At 47.5% G+C, this 13,607-nt stretch overlaps 7 protein-coding genes across 7 annotated transcripts; 2 read left to right on the forward strand and 5 right to left on the reverse strand.

The window, feature by feature from the left end:
* Nucleotides 1–384: 384 nt before the first annotated feature.
* Nucleotides 385–838, reverse strand: N7484_005994 (cytochrome c oxidase subunit 6B family protein; the record flags this gene model as incomplete). The annotated part of the gene is made up of 2 exons (XM_057116413.1): nt 385–507; nt 614–838. The coding sequence occupies 2 exons, from the start codon at nt 836–838 to the stop codon at nt 385–387; spliced, it is 348 nt and encodes a 115-aa protein (XP_056972296.1).
* Nucleotides 839–1,282: 444 nt separating this feature from the next.
* On the forward strand, nt 1,283–1,962 carry N7484_005995 (protein SYS1; the record flags this gene model as incomplete). Its single annotated transcript, XM_057116414.1, has 2 exons — nt 1,283–1,527; nt 1,590–1,962. The coding sequence occupies 2 exons, from the start codon at nt 1,283–1,285 to the stop codon at nt 1,960–1,962; spliced, it is 618 nt and encodes a 205-aa protein (XP_056972297.1).
* A 759-nt stretch (nt 1,963–2,721) lies between these two features.
* Nucleotides 2,722–3,434, reverse strand: N7484_005996 (NAD(P)-binding protein; the record flags this gene model as incomplete). Its single annotated transcript, XM_057116415.1, has 2 exons — nt 2,722–2,866; nt 2,932–3,434. 2 exons carry the CDS (start codon nt 3,432–3,434, stop codon nt 2,722–2,724), a joined length of 648 nt encoding a protein of 215 aa, XP_056972298.1.
* A 507-nt stretch (nt 3,435–3,941) lies between these two features.
* N7484_005997 (uncharacterized protein) lies at nt 3,942–5,561 on the reverse strand (the record flags this gene model as incomplete). The annotated part of the gene is made up of 3 exons (XM_057116416.1): nt 3,942–4,266; nt 4,325–5,398; nt 5,455–5,561. The coding sequence occupies 3 exons, from the start codon at nt 5,559–5,561 to the stop codon at nt 3,942–3,944; spliced, it is 1,506 nt and encodes a 501-aa protein (XP_056972299.1).
* Nucleotides 5,562–6,958: 1,397 nt separating this feature from the next.
* On the reverse strand, nt 6,959–8,518 carry N7484_005998 (ankyrin repeat domain-containing protein; the record flags this gene model as incomplete). Its single annotated transcript, XM_057116417.1, has 1 exon — nt 6,959–8,518. The coding sequence occupies one exon, from the start codon at nt 8,516–8,518 to the stop codon at nt 6,959–6,961; it is 1,560 nt and encodes a 519-aa protein (XP_056972300.1).
* Nucleotides 8,519–9,001: 483 nt separating this feature from the next.
* Nucleotides 9,002–10,113, reverse strand: N7484_005999 (uncharacterized protein; the record flags this gene model as incomplete). Its single annotated transcript, XM_057116418.1, has 2 exons — nt 9,002–9,546; nt 9,597–10,113. The coding sequence occupies 2 exons, from the start codon at nt 10,111–10,113 to the stop codon at nt 9,002–9,004; spliced, it is 1,062 nt and encodes a 353-aa protein (XP_056972301.1).
* Nucleotides 10,114–12,286: 2,173 nt separating this feature from the next.
* N7484_006000 (oxygenase MpaB family protein) lies at nt 12,287–13,142 on the forward strand (the record flags this gene model as incomplete). The annotated part of the gene is made up of 2 exons (XM_057116419.1): nt 12,287–13,036; nt 13,089–13,142. 2 exons carry the CDS (start codon nt 12,287–12,289, stop codon nt 13,140–13,142), a joined length of 804 nt encoding a protein of 267 aa, XP_056972302.1.
* Between the last annotated feature and the right edge of the window lie 465 nt (nt 13,143–13,607).

The following is a 13,607-nucleotide window of genomic DNA, read 5'->3' on the forward strand; positions in this document are numbered from 1 at the left end:
TCTCTTTGGGGCTCGGCGTTCTCACTCTCATCTTTCATACATGGTGGGAGCTTTTCCGGGTTCATTTCATGCTGGTTTCCAGCCATTGCAAGGCGTTTGCATTATTTTGCCGGGACTAAGAATCTAGATACTAAGGTGAACGGAGTGTCTAGGTTGGAATTTGCCTTATAAGTTTTGGTTTCATCTCGGAACGTCCGTTTTGAGTCTTGCTCATGCAATATGGATATAATATGACCATGTCCATTATTGGAGTTACATGGAGATCTTTGCTGCTTGAATACACTTGAATCGTAATTATGTCGAGTAGGAACATTAAATTGAGATCGTGATAAGAGTGGATATGGTACATAATGTACAAGTGCGAAAGCATCCTGGAAATGGCGTTTAAGTCGATTTCCAGCCCTGAGTCTTCAATTCCTTCATCTTGTCTGCATCTTCCTTCTTGATCCGCTCGATCGTCTTGTCCCGGTTGTATTCCATCACTCGCTTCTCCTTGAAGTATTTCACCTGTGAAACCTGTTAGCATATCCCAATCCATATATTGTCCGCAAAAGACTCGTAGAAGTGCCATCCCCAGGCCAAAAAACACGCTTCCAACAGATGCGGTACATACCCAGGTCTGCGAACAAGCTGCCTCGAACTCGAGAACCTCCTTTGCGCATTTCCGACGAGCTTCCTTATCATCTTTGATTCCATCCAAGATATCATTACGGTCCAGGCAGCTGAAGAAGGCATCCCGACCCTCCCAGCAGCGTTTACGACTTGTCCGGTCCGGCGCGATGCGGCCACCGTCAGAAGCCTTGTTGGAGTCGTCCGAAGACCAAGGGAGCCAGCCCATGATGATGGTAGGTGAACGCGGTAAAGGGTTATCGAAAAACTGAGATCGAAAGATGGTGCAGAGAGAAGAAAGCTGGATTGTGGTGGCGGGCAGAGCTTCGATGTAGATTTGAGAAGTCGGAAATACAGCGGATGCGGCGTTGTTACGGGTGCCAAGACTGTTGATCCCTCGGCGACACAACGCTGTCCAATTTGCTCTATTGCCACAATTTCACGACTCTCTTCCCACTACCCTCATACTTACGATTTCCTTCTCCTGTGTATTGAACAAATTACCTCCCGTCTATCTCGTCTCTGAAACACCATTACACGATATAGGGCTTATTCATATTGCATGACCACTCCGCCTATCTACGCCTAGCCCCAAACGTCGCGCTCCAACCACTCATCCTCCACATACAGGTCACTGGGGAGGAAAACCTTCTCCTCCCAGACCTCCTAGTTGATGCCCGGGCGCCGGCGCCTTCCAGCGGGGTCGCGAACCGACCTCCCGCCACTGAAAATTATCCGAAAGATCCTCCTCCTTCAGACGGCCTATTATGTTTGCGCAACAGTCCTCATCCTCTTCACAACCGTTGTCTATGGCGCGCCATTCTCGCTAGACTTGATATTCGGGTGGGACTCGTTAAGAGGGGATACGACCGTTGGATGGATGTTGGGCCTAGTCTGGATGTTGAATTGCATCATCAGGTAGACATCCCTCGAAATTGTACACAAACTACGAGTATCCCAGGCTAACTCCATATTCCCAGTGTAATATTTCTCCTACTATTCGTCTCGCGATCTAAGCTCGTTCCCGACTTCGCATTCACAATCCATTTCTTGCATCTCGTCGCCACAACACTTTATACTCGGTCCTTGCCCGCAAATCTCCTCTGGTGGGGGTTGCAATTCGCCAGCGCGGGTATGATGACTTTCCTGGGCATGTGGGCCTGCCAACATCGCGAGCTCCAGCCGATTAGCTTCGGTGGGATTGGAGGCGGTAGCAGTAAAGCTGCCTCCTCGTCTCAACAGCCGTCTGAGGATGCTCAGGCGGAGTCCAGCTTTGGAAGGGGGAGAGGTAGAGAGAGGAGTGTTCAAGAGTATGAAATGGATGATATGAAGACCGGTGATCGTGCCGTATGAAGGTCACTTCCATATTTTTCATCTTCTATGTCTTGTGCTTTCAGCTTGTCTGCCTCTTCCTTTTGGATGCCCTGGCATGTGTCCGTGGGCTATGAACTTTGGGACGTTTTTCTTTTCTCTTCTCTCTTGTCAATGATGTTTAGCCTGGCAAACATCTCATTTTGCATCCTTATCATTTTTTGTATACCCCGCCATGGTTGCATCTCTGTATAGATGGCGTTTCTCTTGGGGATGACGGGAATGAATACCTATTTTCATTTGTTGGATATAGCCTTGACACAATAATCCTGGAGAGTGTTCTCCGAAATGAAATTTTAATTAATGACTTGGACAGAAATGACCATTCAAGCGAGTTACAAACTCTTCTAACCCAGCAAAATCTGTACGAAACGTGTTCGGTACTAGGAGTATTTGATAAAAGATTTCATATTACTAGAGACGATATATAAAAACGCGTGGTAACGAGTAGCTGCTTAGAATACCTATATAAGAATGACCTTGACGCTTGCTTTGGAGGTACAGCGAACAGTCTCCGCCCTCCACACTTCTATCTCATCCGCATCTTTCTTATACTCAAGACTCGAAAAGCGGAAGGGTTTCCGCACCCATCAGCAAACGTGCTGGTAGTTTTCGCTAGTCCTGACCCACAACAACATCAAAGAGCACCTTGGCAAGGTCATCAGGCTCCGCGAAAGTTTCCTGTGTACCCAAGTTCATCATGAACCCCAGCAGCTGATTAAACGGAATATTAGGGCTATCCTAAGCAGGGTGTCTAGCTCTCATTTGGGTATTTGTGAAATAGTTGGTCCGAATGCCTCCCGGAGCGGCAACCATCATTTTGATATTCCAGCTCGGCTCGAGCTCTTTAGCAAAAGACTGTGTGAAACCTCCGAGCGCATGTTTTCTAAATGTGCGTCAGAATCAATGTACAAATACTTCACGAAAAGCAATGGGCGAGCGATAACGTACCCAGCATGATAGAAAGAGCTTCCGGGAAATGTAACATAGCCGCCAATAGAAGAGACCTGAACCACAGTTCCACCTTGCCCTGTGGGATTGGCCTCTCTGAAAATGCGGACAGCTTCTCGGGTGATGTGGACAGGACCCCAGAAGATGGTTTCCATCTCCAGACGTGCATCCGACTCGGCTATAGCCTCGGTATCTCTTGAGAGAGCATACCCGACGTTGTTGATAACGATGTCAATGCGGCCAAATGTCTCCACAGCGGTGGTGAAGCAATTGTGGATGTTTTCGGCGGATGTCACATCAAGGCTTAGCTTGAGGACGCTTGGACTGTCGGGGAGGTAGTCGAATGTGTCGACTTTTCGGGCTGTCGCCACCACTTGGTGGCCTGCAGCATAGATGGTGCTAGCTATAGACTTCCCCAGGCCGGAAGAACAGCCGGTAACTAATGTCCATGAGTATACAAGGCTTGGGGGACATTCATACAAGGAACATACCGAACCAAACATTATATGAGTCCAACTTCGTGAAATTAACAAGAATTTGACTTTTCGATTAGGTAGATGAGCTAGGGTTGTAAATACGAATTGCTTGTCTGGAGTGGAGACCAAAGCAAGCTGGGACGGGTTTCTTGTGCTTTTATAGATAGCCTGCGGACTGAATTCGGCTCACTAGGAGGAATTAGAGCCTCATCGTCCCAGGTAGTCTCTACTTGATGCTTACTGGCTCAAAACGGCTAGCGGGATGTCATCGCCGCTAACTCCGGGCGTATAACCTTAAATCGCGGCTTCAAAGGTGATGCAGAATCTCGTAATAACGAAAACATCTCCGTGGAATTTTCTGGATGCTTCATAAATTGTCGCAGTGAGCAGATCGGAATACTGGGAATATCAGTCGAATCGATACACCATGTTTGGAAAACGCGGAGCCTTTGCAGCATCTAGTAGCGTATATGATATTGATCCCATCGTTACTTTACATAGCTATTGCTATCTACTCACTATATTGTAAATTCATCAGTATAATAACCACATTTCCCAGGCACCTGTACTTGTATCTGCATTTTGATGAAGCTCAACACTCATGTTCTGGCCTTCTGCCATTTGCTGCACAAATTCATCATCAACCATGATTTTCAGCTTTTTTTCATTGATGTGAAACAAGTTGAAGCTGTCAACTGGTTCAATATCATACTTCTCGGAAATCTTTTTTACCAGCTCTGGGGCTGTGCGTTCCGACAGATAAATCGCACGATAGTATTCGTGGATATCATCTTCCAAGAGTCGAACGTAAAAACATGCAACTAAAGATGTCAGTAAAGGCAATGAAGATTGTTTTGGACTTTGGTCATTGAAGCTAAGCCTTTGACACTTGGGCATACATACTTGAAGTGGGATACCGACCCGTCAGAACCTGGTCGGTCAAATCAATACGATTTACCTTGATGTATCCGACAGATAGATCATCCTCAGCTACCAGTTGCGGTGTGGCCGTAGTCTCTGTACCTGAGTGAACGGAACTTGGGGGCGTCATAATCTCCGAACCGTCACTCCTGGTGGATATTTCAGTGGGATTCTCAACAGGCGTCGTCTTGATGCAACAGTCATGATCCACCAAATGTATCGGGTACAGGTCAGGGTCATCTTCTTTGTCCCCGCGGAGTGTAAGGACAGTCGACGACCGAGAGGAAAGCGCCATTCTCTCAAACCCAACCAATTTCGACCGTAAACCAGCTTGGCTCAGTTGCTCTGGTACACAGTCCGGTGGCAACCCCTTCAAGTTCTTCACATCGGGCCTGCCACGCTTGCGCTTTCTAGAACCCCATCCCATTTCTGCATTTGATATTCGCATTCTCAGTTTCCCGATCCCCCTCTGCAGGTTGCCATGGTCATTGGACAGTTTTCGCTCCGCGCCGTGATCTCGGAAGACTTGGATTTTGCAAAAACAAACTTCCGACTCTGGAGAAGTTTGGAGATTATCAAATGTTGTCTGTTGCTCTGTCTTAGCACAGAGACGAACGGGACTTCCCCTTACCCCCTTGGAGCGCGTAAAGTCCGTAGATAAGAAATTAAACCAGATCGGTATATGGCATGCATTGAAGCCGGCGGAGGGATCCGCAGTCCAAGTGACACAGAATCCGTCAAAGCATTTTTGCTCAATTTTGAAATGGGGGCTATCTCCGCCTGCATATTCAACAGCACAGGCTGGTTCTTCTTGTGGTTGCTCTGGATTCATACCTCGACCTTCCTTCCACAATTTCCAGCAGGCTGCTGGGCTTGACCTTGCCTGCTCAAGATCGAAAGAGATTCGAACAAAACTCCGGTATGTGATCACCTTGTCACTTGTTGCAGGTGGCGTCGAGTCCAGAATTGTAAGGTAATAGACTTGTTCCTTATTGAGGTAGGTCAAGGGAGGATCCCCATTTTCGTTGGTCATTGCAGTCGGAGCTTGAAGAATAGAACGAAAGCGGAATCTGAGGGTCAGAATCAATTAGATAGGATCTAAATGGAGGCAAAAAATTTGACTCACATCTCGGTTTCTGCGGACGGACCGTCACTTCCATCTGCGATGGTATCTGAAAAGCTACCGCCAGTACACGACCTATCAGGAGACTCATCAGTCGTTTCGTAGGCCATCCCACGATAGAGATATGGTCCCAAAGCTTGTGTCCCTGTATTTGGAAGAACTTTCGTATCTGGTCGTGGTTGGCAATTGTACAGTGGCAAGCACGGTGCGGGGCCCCAGATATTGTTTTGCTGGAAGCTGGAGAGGCAGTCCGATAGAGAGTATGCGCCTCCAGTGTCGACAGAGTGTTTGGGTGATATCTGGCCATCGTCCTGGTATGAATTTTTCCTGTCACCGAGGCGGCCAGTAAAAAGCCCCGTGTTCAGCCAAGGAAACCGCCCTAATTTACTCACTGGAGAGCCTTGGGCAGTATACGATGCTCTTGGGTCTTGGATTGCTGCCGAAGTATCCTGAGTGCAATATCTCGAATGTAGTCCTTCGAGCTCTGCCATGTCACATCCAGGGAATCTCAAGTCGCTGTTAGGTATTGATTAGAACGCTCTCGCTCTTTGGCCTATCACTGCGTACACACTTTGGTGATGGTTTCACATTCCCCATGTTTTGAGAAAAGCCACGAATTTCGTAATCATTTTGACCACTCAAGGATGGTTCAGCAAAGACAAATCGATAGGTATCTTGTGGCTCGGGGGCTGGCTTTTGGGAGCTTTTGCGTTGAAAAAAAATAAGGATATAGCGTTAGCTGCAAGCCCATCTCTTGGAACTTTCAATGGAATTTTTCGGTATAAAGCAGAACACACCTGTTGTAGAGCATTGTACTGGGAGTTCAGTTAAGGAATGCAGGGAGATGTTCAACAAGGACAAAATCTAATGTATATGGGCAGGCGACCCTTGGCTCTTGCTATCTATACCTTTGACCGGGTCTCAAACTCGGAGCGATGCAGATATGCAAGGTGTCAGAAGCTCTTAAAAAAGAGTGTGCTTTGCAGAGACCATTGTTTCAGATATTATAGCGAGGATGTTCTATACAAAATTGCCATGCAGCCTCTGATATATCTGTCTAATGATCATTGAAATATTCCATGGAAAATCCATCCAGCCAATGGTCTATTAAGCCCACCGTTGTAACCGCGGTTTCGTGATACCTACAGAAATCTTAGGTTTTGGTTCTTGCAGGCTCGTCAGAATACTGAGGCGTGCAGAATATGCCATCGATCTGACTGAGCACCCATCAACCAAGGGGTTTCATACAATCGACCTGGTCGATCCGTACATCTCATTGGTCGGCTGTTTGATCCGGGGAACCTTGGAACGCCAAACGCTAGAGCCTAGGCCGTTCGTCGGCCGGGTGCGGAGGCTTTACCCAGACCCTTTACGAGTCAATCAATTGGTTCTTCATGATCCTTGGTCACGCTGCCTATTATTGGCGGGTCCCAACATCTATACTGCTATGGACCGTGGACCTCCCCCACAAACACCATCTGTCAGTCTGCATTGGTGGGATGAAGGCTCAAAGCGATAATCGATCACGAATTAATTCAGCCACAGCCTCATTTCCATATTTCTCCTCGGCCCATGACAAGGGAGTTCTTCCGACATAATCCTTCAACTCTGGATCCACGCCTTCCGTGGTGAGAAACAAACCCACCACTTCCATGTTTCCGGCTTCGGCCGCAATTGACAGGGGCGTACGTCCACGCATGTCTTGCGAATTAAGATGAATACCATCCGTAGCAAGCAGCAATTTGACGACTGCCTCGCCTCCGCCCTCTGTTGGACATGATGATGCTGATGATAATGGTGTATCCCCAAAAGAATCCTTACTATTAGGATCTGCCCCGGCGGCAAGTAGCATTCTGACTACCTCCACATTTCCCCAATATGCCGCCATTGCTAGAGGTGTCTGTCCAACAGAGTTTGAGGCCTCGAGGTTGACGTCCCTCGTCTCAAGCAGTGTAGCAACTATTGCCGCATGACCGCCCGATGCAGCATGCCACAGGGGGGTCTCTCCTTCATCGCAGGGACAGTCAGGCTCAACTTCCCCACTGTTGATAAGTAGATCGACGACTGATTTGTGACCCTCTTTGACTGCGGTCAACAACGGTGTCCATCCCCACTGATCCTGGGTATCAGCGTTGACATATCCCTCGTCAAGGAGCAGTCTAACCACTTCTTCATGTCCATGCCCCGCGGCCCATGACAAAGTCGTCCGGCCAGCCAAGTCGCGGTTTTCAGGGTTGGCAGCTCCTGTATCAAGCAACAATTTGACTACTGCCTCATGTCCGTTCTGCGATGCTTCCAATAACGGTGTCTCGAATCGTCGATCCTCACAATCAGGAATGACGTCTGGCGACGCAAGCAGGAGCTTGACCACACCCTCATGGCCATTCTGTGCCGCTTGGTATAATGGCGTCTCTTGGAGGTGATTCCACTCATTTGGATCGACACGCATCGTTGCAAGTAGTAATTCTACTATCTTCGCTTGCCCATTACGCGACGCCCACCATAAGGGAGTTTCACCCCAAGCATTCTGCGAATCCGGATTGACACTATCATTGAGGGCGAGTAGCATTCTCGTTGCCTCTTCATGTGACCCCCGAGTCGCCCACCACAATGGTGTCTGCCCCCTCTCATCCTGGGAATCGGGATTGACGCCTTTGGTAGCAAGTAAAACCTCCATTACTCCTACTTGCCCATTTGCCGCTGCCTTTGATAGCGGTGTCTGCCCCTTGGAATCCTTCAAATCGGGGTCGATACATTCTGCAGTGAGGAGCAATTCAACAACCGCCTTATGTCCGTTTTTTGCCGCCTCTGCCAATGCCGCTTGTAGGACTTTGGATTGTGTTCGAGTCCCTGCTTCTAGTGATTTTCGAGCTGTCACAGGTCGCCCCCGTTCCGCTGCCCAACGTAATGCCGAACCTTCTCCTTGTTGGGCATTAAAGAGGTACAGATATGGATCGACAATCGTATAGATGCAGGTAGCCGTTTGAGCAAAAGCATTTATATCCGACCCATGTTCTAGCATCTCGGCTATTGACCGCACCAGCTCTGTAGGCAAGTGAACTAGCATGATGACTGTGGCTCTCTTAAGGGGACCAATATCTGGAGGTAAACAACAAAGGTAACGGTGAAGTTGAGGGGTGAGGCCGTGGGATAACCTCTGGCAAAAGCTTTACTGAAAGTGGGGCAGAAGTGGAAAAAGCAAACCAGAAAAGCGATGGAGGAACAGGTATAGTAACGTCGCAACGCGTAACTTGATAACATGTGGGAAAGTACTGCTGACTCACGAGATCAGGTGACCGAGAATGAAGCCATTTACATGCAGTCTCTGGATACCTGTGGACGTGTGGTCAGCTTTGAGCCGTGTCCGGAGATGAAGATATACTTGGTGCATTTTTCCAAGGGTTGTGTACATATAAAGTCCCGCTTTATCGAAAACTAGAGATACCAGACCTTCCCCCGAGGCAAGTAGATTCGTCAAAAGATAACCGAAATCGTGCAGCAAATTAGAAGAATCAAGGTCCATGAGATCTTGAGGTATTCTATCTATTCATTACCGTCCGACCCGCATTTCCGCGCCAGCATATTTCCTCAATCCCCGTAGAAAACCCTGGTACTCCACAGCTCCCCCATATCTATACAGTCCATGACTCTGTTCTCCGGTGCAGAAAATCTCCGTAAGCCGGATCTGCCAGGGTGGATATCCATCTAGTTTAAGACATGGCCCGAAGATCAACAGAAGATCGGGTTCGGATTTGAATCTGTCAATCCCCAAGTCCAAGTACCTTTGTAATGGCTTAACTGTCATGCCGCTAACCTGAGCGTCAACGAATTCTTGTGTGATATCCTTGGGCGACAGTTGGCCATTCGTTAACATCTGAGCTAGGCTTTGGGTCACATTCACAAATGATTCACGTCCATCAGTAGAGGACAATAGGAGGACTTTGAGTGATGACTCGTTGATTGATGCGCTGCCCTCGACAGGGTGTTCGGGTGCAAAGAGCAGTAAGCTTTGTTGCTGAGAAGAAGAGCGGTAGTAGGAGGCGAGTTTAGCATTGATCACGGAATGCATAGCTGACATGTGGGATTTAAGAATTCCTATAGAAAGGATTAGTTGGAGAGGGGAAAGGGGACGAGTGAAACTGTACCGGTCTTCTCATACACGCTTAACTGTGTGATCCCAGCACTGGCACTCCAGGCGGCAAGCGCAGCCACTTCGTCCATCAGCACTTCCAGACCATTGTCTGTGGTATCCTGTGTCAGGATAACGCTCAGGTGCCGTGGGAGCTTTCTCAAATTCGAGACATCTTTGCGAACGAGCTCAGGCGTTCGGTGATCGCGGTGGATCATAGAAAGAGTGTGGCCGATGACCGCATAGTACGCCTGGATTGAGCGTTCGATGATACTGAATATTATGTGTATTATGAAGTAAACCAGGTGATATAATTTTATTTCGGGCATTATATGAATGAGTACGTTGCGTGTTGCCTTCTCATTTCGGTGGTCGTAGGCAGAGGATACTGGGATGTCTGGTTGGTTCAGGTTAGATCGATCGCAGATACTGGGTAGTTGTAGCTTTGGCATGCTCTCAAGATAGTCCAGGCCGACTTTGCCTTCAAGAGCATAATACCAGTCCAAGTACTCACGGTCTCTTCGGGACACCATGATGTTGTGATGTCGGTGTTGAGATCGACACAGCCAAATTGAGGAATTGAAGATTTCACCACGGAATTGAAGATGGACGCCGCTCCCATGCTAATCACACACCATAACCCACGGGCTCGCTTAAACAGTTCCAAAGCGGTAGTCATCAAAAGGTACACCAAAAGAAAACATAATTATTGAAAGGGATGCATTGCCTGGGTTCAGCCCGACGACAGCCGCACTCAATCATTGCGATGCCAGGGACTGTTGACGTATGTGAAATGATCGCTCAACATAGATGATCAGCGAAGATACGACGTAGTGACTCGGTGTCACCTTGGCAGGCTCTTTGTGTAACGAGAGGGGAGCAAAAGGTCAAAGCTGAGCGCTGGTGGGTTTGTGTAACATGGACCGTGCTCGCGACAAACAATACGTTGGCAACCGCTAAATCTACAACTTGAAATGCCATAGACATAGCCGCCGGCTGATTGAGATATGATTATACCACCGATCGATTCTTCTTTGCCAATCCTTTCCATCGATCACAAAATCATATACTGCAATCATGCCTTTGTCAGATCTAAAGAAAGCGATCCCAAGCGCAAATTGGACTCAAAGAATTGCGACCGCGGTTCTTGGGCAAGGTCCTATTCCCAAGCACATTGCGTTTATTATGGATGGGAACCGGCGATTCTCAAGAAGACACGGGATAGAATTCAAAGAAGGTCACCTCCTTGGCGGGGTAGCACTAGAGCGGGCAAGTGGCTCAAATCACATGGACTCTGGCAAAGCTGTGGCTAACTAAATGCTGAAGATACTGGCAGCTTGCTATGATGTTGGCGTCGAAACCGTGACAGTCTACGCATTTAGCATCGAAAACTTTAAGCGGCCCGCCGAGCAGATTGATGGGATCTGGAGTATATTGAGAGAAATGACCAAACCAGACTCCAGATTTCTGGGTCTCCTGAAGTCCTGCGAGGCTAAACTTCGGGTGCTAGGTCGCTTAGACCTGTTGCCTGAAGATATCAGGGAGTCGCTTAAACAGGCGGTTGATGCAACTCGAAACGGCACACGAACATCGCTCAATGTCTGTGTGGCGTATACATCACAGGATGAGATGACCAGAGCAGTTCAAAAAAGCGTTATGGATTATTATCAAGCGAGGTCAACGGGAGCACTGGGCTTGGAGCCGTGCATCACGTCGCAAATGCTCACGGATAGAATGGACACTGCCGGAGATCCACCTGTCGATCTGCTGGTTCGGACATCGGGCGTGTATCGCTTGAGTGATTTCCTACTATGGCAGTGTCATCAAGATACCGATATACAAATCATGGATACTCTTTGGCCCGATCTTGAGTTCTATGACTTATGGATGATGATAATGAGATGGCAAAGAAAGGTCACCGCTAGAAGTGATAAGTTTCCGAGCCTTTCGCCTAAATATGGTAGCAGTACTGGGTGGCCACGAATTTATTTGGTCCCATTATTGTGTTCGCTTTTTGTCATTTTGCCATTTTCGGGATATTGCCTTCTATAGAAAGATACTAGGGATCCAATTAAGCCGCCAGACTACTTGCAACGATTAGAATCTTGACTCTGACCTCGCAGGTTAAATCAATACATTTGAATTAATGTATTCAAACGCCTAGAGAGAGCCACCTTGTAGTGACCAGAGAGAGCGATCTTGAAAATCTGAGATCGGAATCATCATCAGGCCAGACTCAGCCAACACAAGGCCTAAGATCAGTATTGATAATTGACCGCATTAATGACAAAACACTGAATTCTACGCCGATCAAAATCTATCTACCTGCGGTGTGACTATGTACATTGAAGACAGACCACGTTTCACGAGGGCTTTGGGCTGAAAAAGTCAAAATCGAGCATTGCTTATTTTGCTCAGCCACGCTTGATATTACAAATTTGTTTGAATGAAGAGATTGTTTTGCCCGTCCTAATTGGCGAGGACCGTGGAAGTTCTTTGAAAATCTTTCCCTCTCTGGGTTGCAAATTAGATTGCAAGAAGAGGACTCCGAGAGCTTCGCTATGTTCGGTTTCCTGTTTTCTATAAAATTTCTGCCGTTCTCTATCTACCTGCCTCAATAAGAGCCTTTGTTCAGCAGTGATACCTACCTTGCTACGGACAAATGTTCCATAGGTCTAAAGCCAATGTCGATCACTAAGCGCCTCAATGAATTCACTTCAAAAAATTCCCAACCCCTCCAACCAAGCCCTAACAGAGCCCTTGGTACAACTATCGTCCGAAAATGAGCTACCCGAATCCCAAGCGGTATTTGAAGAGCCCGTCGTTTTTGCCGCAGCAATGACAAGCCTCCTCCTCCAGGTCGCCAATCCTCCAGTCGCCCGTGCGATTGTGGCGCACAGTAGGGTTTTCCATCGCCCTGTGTCACGCCTATCAGGAACCATAGCCTGGATTTATCTTATGAACTTTGGCACTTCTGATGAAAAGGCAGCTATTGCTCGGGTTGTAGATGCCACACATGGAAAGGTGAAGGGCCCAAGTTACAATGCGAATGATCCTGAGCTCCAAATGTGGCTTGCAGCTTGTATATATGCATGCAGCTTACGTGTTTATGAAGACGCCCTAGGTCCCTTTGATGAATTCGCTGCGGACAGGTATTATCATCAAGCATTCTATCATGCGACATACCTCCGTGTCCCTCGCGAAATGATACCAACGGATCGTCAGTCGTTCTGGGTGTATTGGAATAAGCAAATTGAGCAACTGGAAGTCACAGACGATGCACAGACACTTGCAGGGATTGGTTTGTGGGGCCAGGGTGTGCCATTATGGGCCTGGCCAATTCTACCATTGGTTCGGATTATTGCTGCAGAACATCTGCCCGGCCGGATACGAGATGCATATGGCTTGAAACGAAAAGCTTTCATATACAATGTTGGATTTCAAGCTACAAGATATGTATATCCACTGATACCGCGAAAGCTCCGTGTAATTGGTACTCATATCATAGGGTATCAGCTGCGAAAAGCTTGGAAAGGCAGCCTGGAGAGATGAGATTCTATGATGAGTTATGGATAAGCAATGAGACGGTCAATATTTCGGGAAGCAAGAGAGGCCGATTGCGTCGTAGACTAAAGATATTTCAATATAGACAGGGCTCTCCAACGTACTATACTCGTGAGCATTGTTTATTAATGCAATCTCCATTGTCAATTAGAGCATTTACACTTTCATACTCTGTAATCATAAAGTAGCAAGTAATTGGCATGATTCAATTCGCCAGAAGTATTTCCGGTCCCGGAAACTATCTGGCACTTTTATGTAGCTGTCAGAAATATTCAGATTACGTTATTTTGGACTCGCAAGTCGCTACAAAATTGCACAGTAAACGTGGTTGATTTATATGGCGAAATCAGATGTGGAGACCGACAAATTACACCCTTGCATACCCCGCTCCCAAGTCTTTTCTCTTTGATTCCTGGTCTCCGTTGTATTGCAATCCATATTTAAACGCAATAATCAAGTAGCA

Source organism: Penicillium longicatenatum (genome assembly GCF_028827895.1).
Source record: "Penicillium longicatenatum strain IBT 33135 chromosome Unknown contig_3_segment0_segment0, whole genome shotgun sequence".
Classification (NCBI taxonomy): Eukaryota; Fungi; Ascomycota; class Eurotiomycetes; order Eurotiales; family Aspergillaceae; genus Penicillium; species Penicillium longicatenatum.